General features: G+C 38.3%; 2 protein-coding genes across 4 annotated transcripts; both read left to right on the top strand.

Annotated features, from left to right (window-relative positions):
* The first annotated feature begins 379 nt into the window (after positions 1–379).
* Positions 380–10,333, top strand: LOC122653060 (lactoylglutathione lyase). 3 transcript variants are annotated; one of them, XM_043846992.1, is made up of 9 exons: positions 380–491; positions 798–917; positions 1,056–1,117; positions 1,943–2,003; positions 2,465–2,544; positions 2,645–2,715; positions 4,568–4,657; positions 8,720–8,841; positions 10,088–10,333. In XM_043846992.1, exons 2-8 carry the CDS (start codon positions 825–827, stop codon positions 8,818–8,820), a joined length of 558 nt encoding a protein of 185 aa, XP_043702927.1. In that variant the 5' UTR covers positions 380–491; positions 798–824; the 3' UTR covers positions 8,821–8,841; positions 10,088–10,333. The 3 variants fall into 3 exon arrangements, with proteins under 3 accessions (XP_043702927.1, XP_043702928.1, XP_043702926.1); XM_043846993.1 differs by having other exon boundaries at positions 472–510; XM_043846991.1 differs by lacking the exon at positions 380–491 and adding an exon at positions 538–697.
* A 2,587-nt stretch (positions 10,334–12,920) lies between these two features.
* LOC122650474 lies at positions 12,921–22,407 on the top strand. Its single transcript, XM_043843887.1, has 6 exons — positions 12,921–13,245; positions 16,133–16,233; positions 16,947–17,063; positions 17,163–17,264; positions 22,012–22,257; positions 22,296–22,407. The coding sequence occupies exons 1-5, from the start codon at positions 12,921–12,923 to the stop codon at positions 22,180–22,182; spliced, it is 816 nt and encodes a 271-aa protein (XP_043699822.1). The 3' UTR covers positions 22,183–22,257; positions 22,296–22,407.
* Positions 22,408–22,881: the final 474 nt, after the last annotated feature.

The following is a 22,881-nucleotide window of genomic DNA, read 5'->3' as shown; positions in this document are numbered from 1 at the left end:
TTGAGTATTTTCAAAAATCATGAGGTGATTTGAATTTCATTTGAAAACCAGGGGTGTCGAGTAATTTACCCAATTCTATTTAAACAATAAAAACATCATGGACTAGGTGGCCTTTATGTCAGCATCGTTCTAGACTTCTACCTTTTAACCCATGATGGTGTGAGCCATGTTGTAGGAAAGCATGGGAAAGCATGGGATCATTCATCAGCCAATGGTTGGACAGTTGGACTTGGGTGGTTAGATCCCATCGTCTTCTTCGATCTGATCTCTCTCATCTCTAATATGGACATTCCACGTGTTCAAGGCTGTTCTTGCCATCTCCCCCAGCCAAATCTCCTCCAAACACTTCAAAAAATGCACACCACGTCACCACTATAGGTCCAGTCTATAAGAACCAGTATCTCACAGTTTCTTTCTCTCTCTCAATACTCGTAATCGATTGATCCATTAAAGAGTCTTTGATAAGCTTTCAGCTGTGAAGCGAACTAGAGGTGAGTGGCAACTGTGACTGTGAGTAACCTATTTTCAAGATTCTTTCGTTTTAATTCCTTAAATCAATCAGTGAGCTCTGCTCGGTCATTCCCCGTTAATGGCTACTTCCTTTATATCCACTGCATTCTCTCGCCATTTTCTCTTTAGATTTCCCTCCAAAACATCCACATCTTCAATCCCTATTTTGTTTTCTAACAAGACAAAGGTTTCATTTCCTTTTCCTTCTGCTTCTACTTCTTCGCCTCGGTTTTTCACCCAAATCTCCATTCTACTAATCTCCCCCCCCCCACCAATGATGATTGCAGGATTTCAATAGATTTCGACTATTTTCAATGGCGTCGGAGTCGAAAGAATCTCCCTCGAACAATCCGGGACTCCATACCACCCCAGATGAAGCAACTAAAGGATATTTCATGCAACAAACTGTGAGCCCAATGCTTTGATTTGTTTTCTTTCTGAAATTCCTCCACTGTTGATTTATTGTTTTAATCATTCGGGTTAGTAAAGAACCTCCTATCTGGTTTAGATGATTTTTTTTCTGATGATAAAACCGGGTTGTGCAGATGTATCGGATTAAAGATCCTAAAGTCACCCTTGATTTCTACTCTCGAGTATTGGGCATGAAGTAAGTTGTTTCCGAGAATCTCCTGCCGTAAAGTCTTAGACCGTTTTACTTGCGATTCGCAAAATAGTTTCTTATTCTTCTTCTTCTTGAATGTCTTAAAATTTCATTTCATTTGTTGATTTTGAGTCTGGAAGTTGATATGTGGCTGATCCATGGAGCATTTTATCCATCCATTTTTCTACTATGTCCATATCAGCACTTCGCGTAGGCTAGGTGGCAGGGTTCATCTATGGGCCTGTGTAAAGGATATTTCCTATATATGATTCAGAATCATCTGAGCTTTTCTGATTGTATCGTGTGTTTCATATTGAGTTCATTCATGTCTATGGAGCCATAGGAATGTATGTAGGAGTGTGTGAATGTTTATGCAATATGTTTACTTTCATCTTGCCTGAAAATTGATACATTACTGCGCCCAATTTTTCAAGAAGATGGTAGATGCAGTCAATATATCTGAAATAACTCTTACAAGCGCATGTTTGATCCCATAACAACCCCAGGCTCTATGTTTTTGTGTTTGTACAGTTGAGAATCCTATGGACAAGTTATATACAAGTTTTGATCATTTAAGATATTTACCTTTGGAGGAGATCCTTAGCTAGTTAAGTTTTAGGATTTCTTTGTAATGTTCACAGAGAAAAAGATATGCCGAGTCATTGCTGTTATTGTTCTTTTTTTTATTGGTAATTTTGAATTTTCTAAGACACTCTATTTTTGCATATTCCTTTTTTTTTTTTTTGGTTTTGGGTGCTGGCTATGTGCTTTTTTGCATATCCGATAGTAGTTATTCTGATCATACATGTATGATGTTTCTTCTCATTTTAGGTTACTAAAGAGGTTGGATTTCGAAGAAATGAAGTTCTCCCTGTACTTTATGGGCTATGAGGTAATGTCTAACAAATCACTTCTGTGAAAAAACCCTTTAGTTATAGGCCTGCTCATCATGGTTCAAGTATATGGAATCGGACATGGGATTGGTCTTCACCGATATTGGCCCGGAATCGGCTTGAACCCTAGAAATTTGAATCAGGGAAGAAGAACCAAAGATTTTCCAAAAACCATGATTTTGTTGGAGCTTTTGATTCACTAAACTTAGAGATCTTGCTAGAAGGGGTAAGTTTCATTGATTTTCTGCTATTTAACTGACTAAAAGAAGTAAAAAAAAATGAAGAGCAAACATGAAACCAAGGCGATCCAAAAGAGGGTTCAAAGAATCGGCAGGAATTGAGATCGGTGCTGCTGATTCCAATTCAAATTGGGCGATTTACCCGATCTGATTCCGATTACTTGAACCATGCTGCTCATTGGTAATGGGTAATTTTTTTATTATTATTTTCTTCTGGTTAGGATCCAGCAACTGCTCCAGCTAATCCTACTGAGCGAACAGTCTGGACCTTCAGTAAACTGGCTACAATTGAGCTCACACAGTAAGGGATATCTGTTCCTTTTGGCATCGTTATGTAGAAATCCTATATGGTTGATTTCTCTCCTTGCACTATTACATTAACATTCAAATGCTTCTAACAGCAACTGGGGCACTGAAAGTGAGCCCGACTTCAAAGGCTACCACACTGGAAACTCTGAACCCCGTGGCTTTGGTATGTGCCTTATTTATTGATTTTCAAAGACATTACTGAACTTTCTCAATTCCAATATTTCTAAGAAATAGCTAAACAAGATTAGTCATATTTCCCATTGTTATCTGTGCCTTTGGCTTGTATTTAAGAAGGAAAATCCACTATGATTTCTGAGTTTTCGGATGGTTGTTATTCTTCATGGATATGATAACTTAATATTTGCATAAGTTTACCATTTAGATCCTAAAACTTTTAGTTTGATACATGACAGTAATTTACAAATTCTGCTTGTAATTACATTCGTTTTACAATCACCAATAATTATTGAGTTTATCATTCCTCTCCCATTACAGGTGGCATGCAAAGTCCTGGCCCCTCTTAGATGGAAGGCATTTGTGTGAAAGTGTCTTTAGAAATGTTAATAGTTTTGACATATTATGAAGGAGATGCAATGAGAGGTGCCTTCTCTCAAATGCATGTTTTTTATGTATTTGCAGATGGAGTGTTACTATCACTTCTTTATTATTTTTTATTTTCCTATTTTACATCTAGAACTATTTTTTTTTTCTTTGGGTTGGGGATTGGAGCATATCCCCTCCTTAACCTTACTGTACCTATAATACAAATTGAGGAAGGGGCAGTTGCCCTCCTTCTTGACCCACCATGCATTAAGTCCTTACTTAAAGATAAAAGAGAAGATAAAATTGGAGGATCTGCCTATGGCGATCAGTTGGTTTGCTGCAGGGTCTGAGGTTTCATGGGAGCTGGTGGTCATCTCATTCCTATGGATGCCAAGTTTGCTCAACTCCCATGTATATGAACTTGTTCATGTACTTAGGGACCTTTTTTCCTTGGGATTGTTGATCATATTTTATAACTATATCCTGTGGGAACTTTTTCAACTCCTCTTTCTTGTCGATACAATTTCTTATTTTTCTCTCCCTTAAAAAGAGAGAGAAAATAAGAAAAGAAGCAATAATGAACTTGCAACATAACAGTAAAAGCTCTAGATATAATAATGTGTCCCAAATGTTGCTAAGCTATTATTGTGGATGATTGTTACAAACTATGAAGTGGTACTTTGTGGCAATACCTGTTCATAATTTATGTTGGGTGCATGTTTCAACAATGCGTACTGAGTTGGTCCATGAATTCAAAGGGCCCTTGGGGGGTGTTAAATATTTTAAAGAGCAAGTGGATATCATATATCCTAGTTGTATTGTGCCCAATATTGTTGCTTTGGGTAAAGCAAATGGTCCAGTTATCACTGTTTGGTATCTCAATGAGATACTAAGAAATTCAATGGGGAACCCAAAATAACTATTTATGGCTTCTGAGTCTCAAGTATGGTGCAAGAGCCAAAGTTTCACGTAGTTGGATTCATGAGTTTGTACTGACCGGTTGACTACAGTCTCTACAGGTTGAAGAAAGCTGAATTGAGTGGGTCAGATGACTCAGATTAGCACTTTTGATTTGAGTCTGTACTGATGAGGTTAAATGCGTTGAAATAGGGTTTATCTAAGGCCTGGGCTGATGATTCAGTGTTGAGGCATTTAATTGCAAAATATAAGCTGTCAGGTCTATTATTGAATAAAAATAACAATAATTGAGTTTATAACTGTTTTCTGTTTTCACTTTAGTCATTCAAAAGGATTTGCTGATTGAAAAGTTTCATCTCTTATTTTTATCTTTTTTATTTTTTTACTATTAACATCTCTAGGCAATTCCAATTCATGGTGCTTCCGAGTCTTAGCCATTATCTTGTGTCTGAGATGTATGGATAATTTTATTTGTTGGTTATTGTTTGATCTATGGTTCTTTTACTATGGAGGCACCTATTTTAGTGGGTTTTGAATCATGCTTTTGATTTCAGGCCATATAGGCATCACCGTTGATGACACATACAAGGCATGTGAGAGATTTGAACATCTAGGAGTCGAGTTTGTGAAAAAACCTGATGATGGTAACTCTTCTCCTTCAAGAATAATAAAATGTGACATTCAATTATAGGCATTGGAAATTAATGTCAGATTCTTAACCAAGTATGTTGTTGAGACTTTTCCCCTCCACCCCCCCCCCCCTTTTGCTTCATCTATTTTTTGCTCATTGTGATATTATCCTTTTCTTAATCCGTATTATTTTTTTATTTAAATTCCTATTAGTAAAAGCATAGCATCTGATTGTTGATCCCAATACAATGTTATGTCCACTATCCATTCAAGGTCTAGATTGAGGTTTTTTTATTGTGAGCATGTGCTTTAGCAGCAAGTGATATTAGTGTCGCTGAAGACCTTGATAATAATCTTGAGTAGAAGTCTAGATGGCTAAGATGTGTGGGTTAATCTACCATAAGCACATGGCCTGGTTTATGTTATATGTGTATATCCTTAAAATAATCAACATTATTAACTTTGACTTGAGGAGAAATCTGCAATAGGGCACACCATGGCAGTACGCTGACTCACGTAGAATAACTCTGACTGATCCAACTTGTAGTAAATAATTTCCCCCATTTTACAGTAAAACCCTGTTGCCCCTGAGGAGCATTGACAATCATACCTAGCTCAGTTGCTCCTTGGATAACAGCCGATGAGTTCAGGAATATCTTTCTGATCCTTCATCCTTGTTAGCTTGTGATCTACAGTAGCTAAGAAAGGTTTGCATGAGAAGTTGGACCTCCTTTCTCAGTGGTCATCTTCTTTAGACCATTTTATTCCCCTTGTAGTCATTTAGGCCTTGATTGATTGCGATTTTTTGGAGTTTGATGGTGACATTTGCTCTCAAACTTTTCTGTTGTCAACAGGCATACCCAAAACATGTTTATTTCTATGCAACATTTATCAGTTGGGTCCATTGATTACACTGACATTTTGTCACTAAATTTTAAAGGGTGCTTCGTTGGCTGGGTTTGTTAAGATTTAAACCTTTCTAAGTGATGCAGATCTGAAGACTTACATCCGTAAGACGAAGAAGTCCAAGTAGTTGTTTAGTCTTTTTGTAGTTTTCCATAGTTTATTTTGATTTATTTGTGTTTTTAAATTGAACCGGTCCAACCAGTGGTTCCATTTAAGTGATTTTAGTAGATTTTTGTCAAGTCCTTTCTTATGTTTTAATTTTGGGTCCTCTCTACGGTTTTAGAGAGGAAGTGTTTTGTTTAGTAAGTCGGCTAGGGGGGGGGGTTTTCCACTCGTAGGCTGATTAGGAGAGCTGGCCTGAAGGCCTTATAAATAAATCAATTCGTGGGGCTCCTCTTTACCTCACAGAATTTTAGAAAAATAACTCTCAAAGTTGCAGCTCTGCAACTTTGTCGTCATTGCTGAAAATTTTGTCTTGTGTTTGATCAAGGCTGACAGAATCGGTGTATAATCCGATTGACACCTTGCGGTGGGAATCCTGGGTGGTTCGTTTGGTTTTCTTTTGCATCTCGATTACTGTTCTACAGTTAAGCATTCTGATGTCAAGGTTTATTCATCATCAACAGGTCCAAAATACCCAAACCCTAGATTCACTTTACTCCTTTCTTTGCCAAGTTCTATATTCATCCCTTCCCAAACCAGCCTTGAGAATCATCCCATATTCTGATCGAGTGTTCCCCTGCCCCATTGGAGAATTCAATCCAAGTTGTGGCTGGTTCTGACCAGCCGAACCCTAGAAACCCCAATTTCTCCCTCTTAAATCTTAACCCTAAATTTGACCAATTTTCTCTCAAAACCTTGCTGCCGATTCTGTTTTACACCCCACTGGTTTGCTGAATCAGTTTATTACATCACTGATACTAGTAAATCAAAACCTAATATTAACCCTAACCTCCATACCCTAAATCCCATAAAACCCTAAACCTAATTTAGCTTTTTCCCTGGTTTTAAGCCCTAAATTGAATCATCCTTTGAAAACAGATTATGGTTTGGCTTCTAGTTTGAGCAATTCAAATCTATAACTACATTACTAAGTTTTGATGGGACACAAGCTGGCTTTCCAGATTTTATATATGAAAATATTCTGTAAGTTAAAAAATACAAGGCATACACTGAATCGCTTTTCAGATTAGTGATCTTTTCTTCTTTTGTTCTTCAATTTCTTTATTTTTGTCAAATAACTTCATCCATTTGATTAATGAATTGGGGCACTTATTTGTACATTTTTTTTTAGTCATTTGGGATTTAGAAGAAAAAAATATTGGATTGGACTGAGCCTGTCTTTTGGTTGTGTGTGTGTGTGGGGGGGGGGGGGTAGGTGGGTGGGGGTGTATGTGTGCATTTACCTTCTTTCTGCCTGGATCTTCCCCCCCCCCCCCCTCTTTCTTTTTTAAGGAACTGTGCCACCTTGTCTCATTCCCAAGTTGGGGTCAGGATTAGTTTCAACTGGATTGTTGCTTGAACTTGTTAACAAACTGACACATCATTCCCTTTCTAAGGCCCCTCTGTCGGGATGTTGGAATAAATATGATGCAGGTGGATTTATCATGCATTAAATCTTTTTAACCTAATGCCTAATGCCATCAGAGATTATCCTCTCAGGCCGCTTTTGGTTACATTGTCTGGAATTTGATCAACCAATATTTTGGGATGATGGTTGGTTGACAAAAGCAATCTTTTTTTCTGCATTCTTTTTATGTCGCCCCTAATTCTGCCAAATTATTGCCTTCTAAATGACACATTTTTGTATGAGATGAGGTTTCAAAGAGGGAAAAAAATGTAAAAAAGACATACAGATGTTTTAATAAGAAAATCCATCTAACCTTTAAAGGTTGATTCATAGTTGTCATGGGGACAAGGTAACGCTAAGCAGTTGGAGGGCGCCTAGGCAACTAGGGCATTGCATATAAAATGGGGGTTTAGGTTATAAAAGAGTTTCTTCTCTTAGTTTAATTTGAGAAATGGTCTCTTGTATAAAATTCGAAAATTTGATCCTTTTTTTACTTTAAATATGAATGGACATGTAAAATAAGAAAATACTTACCTTTACAAATACAACAACAACTCAGCCTTATCCCAACTAAATGGAGTCTTCTTTAATTTTCCATTTCTCACTTTTCTCATCTCATTTCATCATTTTATTCTTCATTCCTCTTACAAATAAATAATAAATAATAATAAAATAAATAAATAATAACACTGTTATAATAAAGAAGACTCCAGATCTGTCTTCTTCCTCCCTCTTCCACTCATCTCGTTGCCGGACAACTCATTGGACTGGATTTTGATAGAGATGATTTTGAAGATAAATCTGGAAGCAGTAGTGACACGGGGTAGGTTCCCTTCCTTCTCCTCTTCTTCTTTCTCCTGTAGTAGTGGCAACTGCTGCTGCTTCTGTCTTCATTCTTCTCTACTACTATGGTGGTGTTGGACAACGATGGCTGTGGCTGCCGTTGCAACTTTTCTGGCGGTAGTAGCAGCTGCTACTGCTTCTCCCGATTTTTCCTTTTATTCTTCTTTCTTCCATCTTTGGTCCTTCCCTTGTCCCCCATGCTCCCTACATTCACCCCTCTTCTCTTCCCCTTTTTCCAATGTTTTTTGGGACCTGGGAACCTAGACAACTTGGCTGCCAGTTGCATAGGACCTGGAAAACCGCCTTGGTGCCGCCTTTTCAACCGTGGGCTGATTTTTAATTTCTTAGAAAAATAATATGCTGAGGGTCAAATATGGGAGAGTAGTGATAGTCCTTTCCTAATGTTGTAACTGGTTTGAGTCACCATTTCATGTCTGAAATGACAAAATCTCAGCAGAAGTTAGGAAATATAGCTATTTAAAATTTCAAAGAGATCTTCCCAGCAAGCAACCAATCAGTGAGAGCACCATTGAGGTGAAAAGTTGCACCTGCAAGGAGCTGACTGCATTAAAATGATGCATTAGATTTCAGTTTTATTTCTCTATCCACAATTTTATGATTGATTGGATATTTGTAATCTACGACATGCTTCAGTGTTTTTTTTTCTTTCTTAAAATTGGCAATGGACATTCTTCAAAAATTATTAAGCTACGATGGAATTGTTAAGTCTTGAAAAAACCTTTTGGAATTGTTGCAGGCAAAATGAAAGGAATTGCATTCATTAAGGATCCTGATGGCTACTGGATTGAGATCTTTGATCTTAAAACCATTGGGAAGACAGCTGCTGCTGCTTCTTGATGTAATATGATAAGAACTTAGGTAAGTCGCTCTCCATCTCTCTTTCTGCTTTCGGCTTTCTTTCTGTTAATTATCCTATCTGTTTGTCTATATGGCACCTATTTCCACCGAATGGCGGGTTGATTTCACTGTTCAAAATTGGATAGGTAGGGTACCCTTTTGATTGAACACGTGTTAAATAATTTTGTGGCCTATTTCAACAGTGTGACAACAGCATGTGTTGGGAGAAGTGTCGCCCTTTATGTTCAGTTCTCAAACTATTCCCTGAAATTACTTTTCAACCTTGGGGGCATACAGGTTTTGATAAATGGGAAGTCAACCACCCCCCTGTTATTTGGATTTTTTTTTAATTTCATTGACAACTTATTTTACAAATGGTGAAAGAACGCCCTATTATATTCAATGTATATTATGTTTCCTCCTTAGCTTACACCTTTGAATCTAAATTTCTTGGTACCTAGTGCCTTTTTTTTTTTTTGGCGGGGGGTGTTTAATGTGCTTAGTCAAATTGGATGTTCTCCATAGATCACCTGTTCCAAAAACCACTGAAAATGAATGCTGAGTCACCTTAGACTGAAAGTCCGAAATCCCAGCAGACTGAAAAGTTGCAGGATGCACTGTGGTGGTGCTAGTGTTGGCTCTCATGGAGTCGCCAAGCTTACTGGACTGGAGAGTGCACTGCAACCATCTTAAATCTCAGAAGGCACCACTGTTCCAGATGTTACTGGTTTCCCCCTTGAACAACCACCAAAATTGGATCTGATGACGTTCTTCTTCGGGGAATGGAAATCAAACTGGGGTGATTGATTGGAAATAAGTGGAAGACTGAAAAATGATACTCCAATCTTACATTGGAGTTTGTGGAACAATTCTGCCCATATCCAGAATACCAAGCAATCTTGATCTCCAGCACTCCAGCACCTCCTGCTGATTGTGAGGTTTGAATGGGAATGATTTAAATTGTAACCCAACCCATTTGTACTTGTGCCTGGTCTAACCATCTAGTTTGATCCAGATCTAGTGAACCATTTGATGTCCAAACCCTGAGATGGTCCAAGGTCCGGTATGGAGAGTTATAGGCCTATGGTTCTTAGGCTGTGAAGAAAGGAGATATATCAAATCATGACGATTCTTGCTGAACAATCCCTGTGTAGTCTGTTTTCCGGACCAAACTGTTTGCCTTAGGAATTGATGTTCAAGCCATTTTTATTTACAAATTCATAGTATTTTAGTACAAGGTAACTGAAATATTGTGGTTTTGGTGCAGGAAATTCAAGTTGGAATTCCTACTGTGCTACATCAATGATTTTCACTTAAATAATGGACTTTGGTCCTTGATTTAGAGTATAAATTACAACGGTTTCATCCTGTATTACTCGTATATTTTGACAGCTCATGCGGATTGTAATATGTCTTATATGCTTTCATGTTTCATGGTCAAGGCCTTGAGTTGCTCTGTAATTTAACTCAATGAGCATACAACTAATAAAAAGTTGCAGATTATTGTTCATTCCCAAAGAACCCACATCAATCCTGTGAGGTGAGGTACTTCTTTCAGTTTGAATAGGGGGTCGTCCTTGCCCGGTACAGTTGTCCGGTTCCTCTCATAGGGGGTTGGAAATGATGACCTAACCCCGTGCCTGAAAACACTGTCTGGGTGTGGTTCAGTTGTCATTTCTGCCCCCTATGAGAGAAACCGGACAACTGGACGGGGCAGGGAACTTGACAGGAAAAAAATTCGGGGTGGTTCTTTTTTTGGTTGAAGTAGCCATGGTTTTGGTCATCATCATTAGAAGAGGAACATGAACAATCACAAACATCAAACCATTTATGTCCATCTGGGCTTCGAACTTATAAATGAGCTGTCCTTTTGTATCATAAGCATGGGTAGTCCAAATTTTTCTGTAAAATAGAGCCAAGAACCATCCCACCCATTAATAAATGGTTCTGGATATCAGGTTTGGAACTAATTAGTTAAGCAAAACGGTTTTTATTTTAGCCCCTTCGGACCAAAACTAATTAGGAACCGGACCATTTACTTGAACTAGATCGATTTACTCCTTTAATTGAAATAACAACAGTGAAGCATCAATTACCTCTAGGGGTTCAATCAACAACTTGTTATTTAAGATGTTTAGCATTGGGATTTTTTCAGCATCTCTGGCAAGAAAATATTGGAGAAACTAAAAAGTCTAACCAAAATGTAGGCAGAAATTTTAGGTACAAAAATGGATTGTCATCTATTCTTGTTGGTCTAACATAATAATTGTTGCGGGTGAAAACTGAAGGGGCGACACAGGCTGTTAGATGCACCAATCCGCACAAAAAGAAAGAACATAAGAGGTCAATCAGAGTCGGCCCTAGTATAATCCTTTGATGCTTAAGTCAGTTCTCAGGGCAATGAGAAATCAAGTTTTGGGAGAAACATAGAACCAAATCAGGGTTCTTCGACCATAGTCGAGTCATGTCCAGAATTGGTTCTAAAGTAGATAATGGAGTTCACCTTATATACAATTCGAGGGATATGTTGTGATGTGAAATGATGGGACTTCAAGCCCATGTGTGACCCAAGATCGGTCAGGTTACGTATAGATGCCTTAAATGCGAAGTGGTTTGTCTTAAGATAATCAACCCTTTTGATAGATATTGGATTATCCTAAGCACGTCTTCATTAAATGTTGATGAATTGTAACGTGACTTGATACGCTGAGACGGGGCGTATTGAAGATGTTGGTGATAAAGGTCCGTTCCTTGTTCCTAATAACGAATAATTGGCACCTACACCATCCTGATGTCCATGTCAAATATAGGGCTTACGGCTTTATGCCTTATTGAATCGTGTGCTACTAACCCTTGGTTCCAAAGACTTTCATGAATCAATATTGAACCCTATTTCTTACAAACTGAATTCATAATTTACCACATGTCGAATATCTATGGAACGAATGTTTAGTGACATCTCAATAACATATCATATAAGAAGCTGTCTAAGAATTAAAGGTCTCTTTTGATTGTAGAGTTGATTGAAGCTACAACCAAACTAAGTGTTCATGACAAAAGATTTATCCTTCTACCGTATAGTACATGGGTGATCGATCTCTCTCTCTGGTTTTGCTCGTTACACGACTACAGGTACATTTATGTGTGACACTTTTTTTTTCTTCTAAAAAATGCTCCTCTATGTACTCCAAATGATACTAGAAGAGACTTTCACCCAAAAAAAAAAAAAAAACAGAAGGGACTAGTGTTTCATTGTCATATGCATGTGTGTGCATGTTATGATCTTATATCAGTCATATGAGTGGCTGATCTCACATTGGTTATGAAAAAGATTTGATATTCCTCCACCTTATAAACCGATGTACAAGGTTGAATTCTTTCAGGATTCATGATAGTGATATTAGAGCAATCGATCCTCGGTCCTATCTATCATTTGAAAGGCCCATTGCAGAAAGGATTTGATCTGGTTCCTTCACCTTATAAATCGATTTATAACATTCGAAAAAAGAAAACAATAAACATATGCCAACTTGCACATGAGAGCCCTGTATCCACACTCCAAGGAAGAATAAACACCAATTCGACTCCTCTACTTCCACCTGTCTCTATTGTTGTGTGAACCCCATACACAAGTAAGGCGGAATATACTGCCTTACCCATGTCTGAGCGCTGCACCCAAGTGGAGGTAAGACGGTACTTTCTGCGATGCTTGTATATAAGGGGCGCATGACAGTACCGGGCAAACGAAAGTAGATGAGTCAGATCCGAATAAACACTCTAAACCATAAAAAGATGAGTGGAGTACAACGCCCCTTGTGGCCTTGTCTGAAGACCTTCTCTTCTCTCTCTCTTCCAACTTGAAACGCATTTGGTTCTCCACGTATTAGATTAAGTTACCCGAACTTTTTAGCTCTTTAACTAACGATTAAACCAGTTTTTTAAAGCCATTAAAGGCTCAAAGCCACGTGGCATCTTCGTCCGTACTTCCCGGTCCCTTTCCTCATAAGGCAACTGAGACTGAGAAACTGAGATTCCAGATTTTCTCTTTCTTTTCTTTCAATCTCAAGTGTCAACTGTTGTGGCTTCTAAGCACCCTTATTATGGCGGATTCTTCTGCTGTCTGCTTCTCCACCACCTTCCTCCGTTCCGTCTCAACCTTCTTTCCTCCCTCTTCCGGCGATAGTACCCTTTCAACAGCATCAACAACAACAACAACAACAACAACAAACCCGAGATTATTAACATCCTTGTTCCTCTCTTATTCTTTTTCTTCACTCCCCAAGTTTTCATTGATTCATCGTGGAAAATCTTCTCGTCTCCTCCGATGTGCTGCTAAAGATAATGGTTCCGGAGACTTCCTCGGAGACGATTCCTTTGGGTTCTACCCCTGGCAATCCCCAATCACTGATGCAAATGATGGCGGTGGTAAGTCCTTCTTATCCATCGTTTCCTTTTCCCCTCATTCTTTACTTTGTTTGTCCGACAGTGCTTACTTCTGTAATCATCTTGATTTTAGGGTTTTGTTTTCTTATTTATTCCTTCGTTATTGTTGATATTGTTCATACGGTCCGAATTTCATTTCGGTACCCATTCATCTGAAGAAATTCTTGTGATTTTGAGGGAGTTTTCTCGGGATGGCGCTTATAAAGCGTCTATTGAGGACGATTGATTGCGAAGGAAGTTAAATGTTTAAAGATCCTTTCTTCTTCCTCGGGCTGGAAGAACTTCCTTACGAAATGTATTTATTGGCAGCTTTTTATCATGACGAGTGTTCTCTTATTTTTATTTTTTTTTTGTAGACGAGCTGCATTTGGATCTTTGTGCTGATCGATGGAAGGAATTTCTTTCTCATTGATCCTTACCTAAATTTTCTCTTTGGTCTTCTGATTCGAAAAGGTTGGGGGGGGGGGTTGGAATAGAGTGTTTGCTTCTCGAGGTTTTACGGAGGAGAGGTTTATTTTGGGATGATTAGATTCTCCTTATCCAGTTCGCTGTTGGAAATAGAACCCTTGACCTCTTCGTTGTAAATTGCCAGTGCTTGGTCGAGCCCTCCTTGAAAGTGTATGGACGAAAGATTCTGCAGTCCTCAAGTTTTTGGATGCATTAAGTCCTATTTTCCTGAACTTTTGTTTTTAGCGGTTGGCCAAGATATTAGATTCACTTAGATAATGATTGTGGGATTCACAGTAAAGTTACTCGATTTTATTGTTTAAGTTCTATTAAATTTTTATAGTGGTGACCGCGTCTTGAGTTTGAGACTCTCTCTCTCTCTCTCTCTCTCTCGTGTTCGTTTCCCTCTTCCACTTTTGAATCTGAGTTTATCCATCTCTTCCTCGTTCCTCTTCAAAAGTGTGACCATTCTTAGCATCCCTTATAAGCAGCTTGCATTATTAGCCCCATCCACCTTCACCTGGCACTCTTTTACGCTGTTCTCTCATTGAGGTTTTATCTTTAACAATATGGAACAATGCTTCTTCCCACATGGACATCCAGAGATAAACACAGATGTCATATGTTTAAAAGGCATACCCAGTGCACAAGGCTCCTGCCACTGCGGGGTCTTGGGAGGGTCATAATGTATGCAGCCTTACCCCTGCTTTCGCAGAGAGACTGTTTCCAAAAGTCATATGACAGATGTCATATGTTTGACCATTCAAAATATAATAACTCAGAACTAAATTGGTAATGCAGAATCGATATCGAACCAGTAAAGCTAGTGAGAGATCAATCGCAACAGGATCACATATAGGGGCAAACCAGTATTAGGAACCTTAAAAATTGTAATTCTCTAGAAACTCTTAGTGGAGAGAATCTCTAGAAATCTAACAAATTAGAAAGTCCAAAAATAGAAACTGCTTCTTGACTAAGGAATTAATAATATAAACATAGAAACTTTCTAAAACTACCTCCATTGAATTCTTCTCAGCAGAATCCTCAGTCAAACTATTAACCCCATGTGAACAGTGCTTGACATGAACAATAAACCAGACCAGATTCTGGTACAATCCAAAATCCTGGACTGAAATCTTCCTGCTGCTCCATGTGCATGTTCTGGATTTCCTTCTTTTGAACTGACATCAATAGGTTTGTTGCTGGATTGCTGGTATCCAATCAACCAGCCTAATGGATTTAAATGAGTTGATAAATTGGAAAACTGTGACCGCCATATGCTATTAGCAAGTATGAACAAGAAAGGTGCCATATTGCATGTGCAATATGAAATTTTATCAGTGATAGTAAGTATACTGCAAATCCATTAAGAAAAAATAAAGAAAGTTTAGCCTTGAATTGTTTGGATGCAATTGAACCCATAGAGCATCCATTGCTGATGGGAAATTTGAAGAGTTGGGAACTAATGTTCTTTTGTGAGCTGAATAACAGAGTTTTATGTTGCACTAATTAAAAGGTGGGGGGGAGGGGGCTGGGTGGGATCTGCTGTAACAGGAGATGGAACATCAAAAAACATCAGTTTGATATCTAAGTCAGTGTCTTACATCAATTAAGTTTTCAAATGTGCTTCAAGCTTGTAATTAGGGGAACACACTATTTCTAACAATAATGTGTGCTCCTCGATCCAAACTAGTGTAATGGCACCATGTATTTTTTGTTTGTGTCCTATTTGTTGATCTCTTCTTGCATACAGTTTACTCCTGGATTTGTGGAAAGATGCTTATAATTGTGGATTGGTCCTTGATGACATTTAGGCTTGGCAACACTTGCCATGTGGCAGAGATGGATGGTTTCATTTACTAATGTTCCTACAGCCACCTCATTGGTTAAGTTTCTGCCCCAAGCAGAATGAGTTCAAAGTGCAAAAATTACAATACCGTCACTAGATTCCTTACAGTGAAATGGCATTCTTGTAATTTATAAATATTTAAACACTTTCCGTGCTTGTTTTGGGGCTGCAATTTGACCAGCGAGATTGGTGTGGCATCTTCATTTGCATGGACCCACCCACTGCCATGATTTCTGTCACATTGGAAGTGGTGATGAATTTAGATTTTCCCTTTGTAATAGGGCTTAGAATCATTATTTGTTGCACAATTATTTTTCTGGTAGTATCAATAATATGAATATTTGGTATGTCAAATATACCATATATTTGAATCATATCTGGTCAAACATCCATATTGAAGCTGCTAGGGGACGTAGATGGAGTTATATCTAGTGGTTATTCAAGGACATGATGACGTAGAGCTATATACCAAACATTTTGTGTGTATTTGTGTGCATACACCGCTTCTATTTATAGAGATGGATTTTTTCTGGTTAGTACAGAAATTGGTGACTTCTGATTTATGTTTTGCAGCTATTCAGTGGGTACCTGAGGATAGAGTCACACTTTTTACTGCTGATGGACTAGTTCAAATAGGAGGTTCCATGGTCCCTCGCCGTCTTGCATCTTCAGATGTATGTGTTTTCTAAGTTCGGTTAACACAATCTGGTTGAGCATGATTTCTTCTTATTTGCATGGAGAGAAATGGCGGGGATTGGAACAGGGACAGTTTTTGCATTTCTTTTTCTTCTTTTTGATAGATAACGGGGAAGAAAATTTTCATTATATCTGTAATAAGCTCCACAATTTCCTGATCCATCTATGTATAAACAAGCGTTAAACCATCAGCTAATTCATCTTGAGTCATTTCCTGATTTATCTATAAACAAGCATTAAAACCATTACCTAAATCTTCTTGAGTCATTTCCTTGAGTTCTAGTCTTACACAGCCAAACTAACCAGAAGGGACCATTTGCAGTGTTTCTGACCCATGGATACTTCGAACCCCCTATATACCTATTGAATTTCTTCACTGATATGAAAGTCTGTCCTATTTCTCAGTGGATCAAAGGTTCTACCCAGTAGCGTTCAAAACACTTTTTTGACACCCATCCAGGTTTCTGTTATGCATCAGAAAAGTCGGAATTTCTTACCCAGTTTATTCTTTTTTCCCCAAGTCTGATATCCTACATCTTGTCTTTAATACCTTAATTATACCATCTAATTCTTCAACCAAATGGATATAACCTTAATTACCATATATGCCTGGAATGTATTGAATTTATTTGTTGGTCTAATTTTTACTCTGTTAATTCTTTGCATTTATTTCCATGTCCTAAATATGCAGAAGAAACAGGGTAGATTGAAGACTTCCCAAAGATTACAACAATTTCAGGAGAGTGACTACATGGATCCCAATCAGGGACTGTGTTTGGGCGCACTTTTTGATATTGCAGCAACAAATGTAAGGAGTTGTTATAATTTTTCTTTAATGGTCATCATTTTATCTTTTAAACGTTTGGAGTGTCTAGGATCTTACGCAATTGGAAATCAATCATTTTAGGGACTTGATATGGGCAGAAGACTCTGTATCTTTGGCTTCTGTCGTTCCATTGAGATGCTGAGTGATGTTGTGGAAGACACAGTCTTGGAGCATGGTGGAGAGGTATGCTATTCTCTAGCCATTCACAGTGAATTAGTTCAATGTCCTATATAACTGATGATGTCCACAAAGGTTTGTGAATTTTAGAGTTCATGACCTGTCACATGCAGACATTGTGCAAGTCCATTTAACCCCCCCCCCCCCCAATTTCATTGGTCATATTTCAGCATGTTGTATGGGTTCAAATGTATCCAAATATATGAAAATTATGAAAATGCCACTAACCTCCATTTACTATATGCATAGAGGTCAGTGTCATTTCAAATTTTTTTACTACTTTGAACAGTGTTTTAATGCTTATTACATATATTTGGCTGAAACTTGACTGGTGAAATGGGTGACGTATCTCTATGACGTTGGCATACCATGTCTACCATGTGGCAAATCATTCCCAACCTCTATAAACATTATAATTTCCAGTGCACCAGAAATTTATCTTACATGGATTGGCAACTGAGGAGTTGCTTCGATGTATAATTATTTTTCTTTTTGTTGAAAAGCTTGAATATATAATAGAAGTTTTGAAGAAAAATATCAAGCTTCTCTGTCAACAGCTAGCATTTAAGACGGAATTGTACTATTTCTGCATCTAAGTAATGCAATCCGAGGTTCAAAAACCCTTGTTTGGATTGCTAACGGACCTACCTAGATGATCAACGATTCAAAAGATAAGGGTAATGGCAATTTGGTAAATAACCCTATTTTTAAAGGCCTACTCAGGAAGACAAGGAAGGAAAGGATAGAGGGGGAATTACTAATTAAAGAAGAGGGAGTAGGGTCAAACTTGGAATTAACACAGTAAGGAATAGAACAAAATTAAAGCAAAGAGGGATTTTGGGGGGGGGGGGGAAAGAAGAAAGATGGTGATCACCAATGTCTTCTTCAATCTCTCTCACGATAAAACAAAGAAAACAGCAGCAAATCAACCTGGTTTCAAGGGGATTAAGTCACTTGTATGAAGGTACCTATGAGTCTGAAAATGTTGTAGGAAGGTCACTAACCTATCAAGTTACCATTTCAAAGCAATCACCAGCCAAATATTAGATCAAACATCAGAATAAGGGTTCCTGAAATAGGATCTAGCGGTAGAAGGGAAAACCAGATTTGAGGTTGATTTTTAACTTGCATCAGAGCCCACTTTCAGGCCTGAGCTTCTAGTGTCTGAATCGCCCCAGAATGATGAACCAGCACCCAATATATTATGAAGAAAGGAGAGAGAATGAGAGAGATCAATCAGTCCCCAATTGTGAGCTATTGTTTGGTCTCCCATAACAGAACAGGGAAAATAAATAGTATAACAGGAAGAAGAAGGAGATGTGGAAGAGGAATCGTACCTGGAAGTAAAAGAAGAAGGATGAAGAAAGAGTAGAGGATGGAGGAAAAGAAGAAGAGAGAGGGGGGACAGCACATGCTGCTAACACGCTGTGCAGGCTTACTCAAACAAAACCCAATTTAATTCATTTCTCCTAATCTCTATCAATTACATGCATATAAATAAGAAAACAACTCTACTAAGATTCCTAACTAAAAACTCCAAAACTTGTTAAACTCTTCCTACGTATCGTACCCAAAATAAAAGATTGAGATTACATAATATTCTTCTAAACAAAATGAATCTCCCTAAATATCCTACTGGACTCAAAACCCAATTTGGACCCGGCTCATCCGAATCTAAGCTTACAACGGGTTTAGAGTCTTCAGACTGATCCATGGAAGTGTTTTTTTTTATTTTGGTTAAAAGATCCGTGGAAGTGTTACTGCATCAATTCCAAGGTGTTGAGAAAAATTCGCCCTCGATTTTTGTAAAAGAGCAGAAATATAAGAGCTCATGAGAGTGTCATGCTCTACACCAGTATCACAAACCAGGTTCAGAAGATGAAGCATGGATGGTACATTCTTGTCTTGAAATATTTGGGGAGTAACAAACTCTATATGTTGAACATCCTTTGTTGTGCTAGAGTTTGTTGTTGCTTCACTCATAATAATATTCTTGTCTCCCTTTGTTGTTTCTTGATGTCCCACATCAAAGCGGTCTTCCTCTTGGTTGACCCTTTTGGCTCTTCCTGTGGTTGCATTGTTGGCACCACTTCCTTTGGCTCTGAGGAACTTCGTCAACCCATACTTTCAAAGCAAATGTCTATCATAGATGAGAAGGTTTTAGGATGCACAAATTGCTATTGCATCAATTACACCTACTTCCAACAATTTCCTACCAACTTTAATGATGCGTTTAGAAGATTCAAATATCTCATGATTAACACCATCACAAAATTGAAAATTTGAGAACATAATTGTCAAGGCGTCCAGTCGGCTTTGCTTCAACTGGTGCCTTGGCACCTTGCTGGTGTCGCCTTAATTTTGCCTCCCTCGATCACCTTGGTTCGCCTAGGCACCGTTACAACTATGATTGAGAAATCGACGAAGACATCATCTTCAAATTCAATGATGATTTCATTGGTCTTTAATAACATCTCTACCATAGACCATGAGTTGAAATTGTCACTTTGTCCGTTATCTATGAGTAAAATAGCAGTCTTTCTCTTGGACAAGCAAACTCTGGTCTTATAAAATAAGTATCCATGGCCAGGCTCGGCTCTGGTACCAAATAATGTAATCAGGGGTTTGAAACCCTAGTTTGTGGATCACTAATGGGCCCACCCAGATGATCAACAATTCAAAAGATAAGGGTAATAGACCTACTTAGGAAGACAAACAAGGACAGGATTGAGGGGGAATTACAAATTAAAGAAGTGGGACAACCTTGGAATTAAACACAAAGTAAGGGGATAGAACAAAATTTTAGCAAAGAGGGATTTTTTTTTTTTTGGAGGTGGGGGGGGGGGGGTGGAGGGGGAAGAAGAAAGATGGTGACCTTTAAAACCACATCATCAATGTCTTCTTCAATCTCTCTCACGATAAAACAAAGAAACCAGCAGCAAATCAACCTGGTTTCAAGGGGATTAACTCAGTTGTATGGAGGTACCTATGAGTCTGAAATTTTGTAGGAAGGTCACTAACCCATCGAGTTACCCAATCAAAGCAATAACCAGCCAAATATTAGAACAACCATCAGAATAAGGATTCCTGAAATAAGATCTGACTGTAGATGGGAAAATCAGATCTGAGGTTGATTTTTAACTCACAGCAGAGGCCACTTCCAGGTCTGAGTTTCTAGTGTCTGGATCACCCTAGAGTGATGAACCAACACCAAGATATTATGAAGATAGGAGAAAGGATGAGAGAGGTCAGTCCCCAATTGTGAGAGACTGTTTGGCCTCCCATAACAGAACAGGGAAACTAAATAGTATAGCAGGAAGAAGAAGAAGATGTGGAAGAGGAATCGTACCTGGAAGTAAAAGAAGAAGGATGAAGCAAGAGTTGAGGAAGGAGGAAAAGAAGAAGAGGGGGAAAACACCCAGCCAACAAACTGCTAACATGCCATGCAGGCTTGCTCAAACAAAACCCAATTTAATTCCATTCTCCTAATCTCCATCGATTATATGCATGCAAATAAGAGAAGAAAAAGACTCCAATAAAGAAACAATTTTGCATAAAAAAAAAAAGGAAACTATTCTACTAAGATTCTTAACCTAAAACAACTCCAAAACTTATTAAACTCTTCCTACTTATCCTACCCAAAATAAAATATTATATAGTATTCTCTCAAATAAAATAAATCTCCCTAAATTTCCCACTGGACCCAAAACCCAATTTGGACCTGGCTCACCCTGTTCTAACCTTACAAGTGGGTTCAAGCTGATCCATGGAAGTGCCACTGCATCTCTAAGTGATGCTAATTTGACATAGCTTTCTATATATTTTTCTATCGAAATTATAGGTGCATATATGCTTGAGACACAGATGATGAATCTCTCAACTTTGCTTTTCTCTTTTTATTGTTATTATGTAATATTGATAAATGGTAAAAAGCTTATTTTGGCACAGGTCCAGGTGCATTTTCTTATTTACATTTCTTATGAGTTAATGGTCTAATTATCTGAGAACAGTACTTGTTTTGTTCCTTTTTTATGGTTTCTTTAATTCCATTCTAATATGGGTTCTTGTGAAGGGATGACCAAGCACAACCCCACATAGAGGCTTCAACCCATGGGCACGACTTGGGTTCAACATATTGTTAATAAGACCAAATATTTTTCTAGTAATTTCACAGGCTAAAGAAACGTTGGTTGTTTCAAGAACCTCCTCCCTCTAGCCCATTCCATCTATCATATCAGTCGATTTGATCCGATTTGATTCATTCTTATCTAAAGATAACACAAGAAATAACTTATGACCCTGGGGATGGAGAGGGATTCAAATCCTTGGTATTCGTATCAATACGTCGGTTTTTGTGACCGATTCTTTCAACCGCTCAGACATCCATCCCTTCGCGCTTCGCCTGCATTATCTATCTGTGCCCTTCCTCTGGTCGCCTTGCTTAGTATTTGAATAGAGCTGCAAACTAAATTAAGCTGTGCCGGAATGATGATAGACAGTGAGGACACGAAACCTAATCTTTACATCTTCCCCTTGATATTCTGATGTAACATGGTACCTGTTTTCACATGTAACACCATATATGATACAGCTTTATCTAAATCTGATCCATAATTTAGCTTAGGAATTCAGTATGGCAATAAATGGATTCTTTTGTCCTTTATTTATTAATTTTCTCTTCATTCCAGAAGGCTGTGTTTGTAAACTTCCTCCCTGATCTTGGTTCACTTGAAAATATTTTCATGATGATCAGGTTGTAGCTGCAGAGAAGGCTAGCAAAGGAGGTTTGCATGAAAAGCTTACCATGACTGTCGCTGTGCCACTTCTGTGGGGTGTCCCTCCTGCGTCTGAGACACTTCACCTTGCTGTTCGTAGTGGTGGGGGAATTGTGGAGAAGGTCTACTGGCAGTGGGACTTCTTGTAATGGAATGGAGAGATGCTCTTGTGTATTTGTACATAATTTGTTGTAACGTCTCTGTACAAAAGTACTTGTATCTAGCTCTTTGTTATTAAATAGGAAACTGGGGATAACTTAAACTTCTGGTGCATCTATTGATGCTAATACATTCTTGATTTGCCGTCGACCTCTTTAACCTTGTTGCCAGATTACAGTCTACATATTTTAAGGCTTTGTCTGCAGAATGGCCGATTAGGCTTTGTTCCAGTAAATGCAGATCCCTTGCCTGCCTTGTATTAACCATATCCTCTGTGTACTGTAGAACCTTAATAGGTATCGTTTGAATTATGAATAAGAATGCTACTGTCTGAAGGAACTAACTTTGATCCATGTGTATATCTTTTTTTGCATGTGCACAAACATCAAACACCCATGGAGAGAGAGAGAGAATTTCTAATGAGAAATAGGCAAATAGCAATCTATGAAAGTTCAAGAAAAAATGAGGAAATAATATCTGCTGAAATATAAATGTTAAGGTGGTAAGTGTATTTAAGGGAACGCATTCTCTATCCAGAGCTTGTCTGCGGCCTGGGGTTGAGCGGCCATCATTTGCGTTCAACTCCCAGGCCGCCATGTGGATTTCATGTCGATCCAATGGTTGGTAGACGAGTTCAATTCAAAATTCAAAATTCAAAATTGGCACTCAAAATTCCATCGAGGAGCTCA

This window comes from Telopea speciosissima, chromosome 2, assembly GCF_018873765.1.
Source record: "Telopea speciosissima isolate NSW1024214 ecotype Mountain lineage chromosome 2, Tspe_v1, whole genome shotgun sequence".
Taxonomy (NCBI): Eukaryota; Viridiplantae; Streptophyta; class Magnoliopsida; order Proteales; family Proteaceae; genus Telopea; species Telopea speciosissima.
Note: the sequence above shows the minus strand (reverse complement) of the source record. Positions and strands in the feature narration are given on the sequence as shown.

What these genes read in the sequence shown, in the direction of transcription:
- LOC122650474 (XM_043843887.1), top strand. Translation starts at nt 12,921, where the DNA reads ATGGCGGATTCTTCTGCTGTCTGCTTCTCCACCACCTTCCTCCGTTCC. An exon ending in TGATGCAAATGATGGCGGTG is followed by an intron (nt 13,246 to 16,132) that starts GTAAGTCCTTCT and finishes TATGTTTTGCAG; the next exon opens with CTATTCAGTGGGTACCTGAG. An exon ending in TCTTGGAGCATGGTGGAGAG is followed by an intron (nt 17,265 to 22,011) that starts GTATGCTATTCT and finishes CATGATGATCAG; the next exon opens with GTTGTAGCTGCAGAGAAGGC.
- LOC122653060 (XM_043846991.1), top strand. Translation starts at nt 590, where the DNA reads ATGGCTACTTCCTTTATATCCACTGCATTCTCTCGCCATTTTCTCTTT. An exon ending in TGTACTTTATGGGCTATGAG is followed by an intron (nt 2,004 to 2,464) that starts GTAATGTCTAAC and finishes TCTTCTGGTTAG; the next exon opens with GATCCAGCAACTGCTCCAGC. An exon ending in CTCTGAACCCCGTGGCTTTG is followed by an intron (nt 2,716 to 4,567) that starts GTATGTGCCTTA and finishes TTTTGATTTCAG; the next exon opens with GCCATATAGGCATCACCGTT.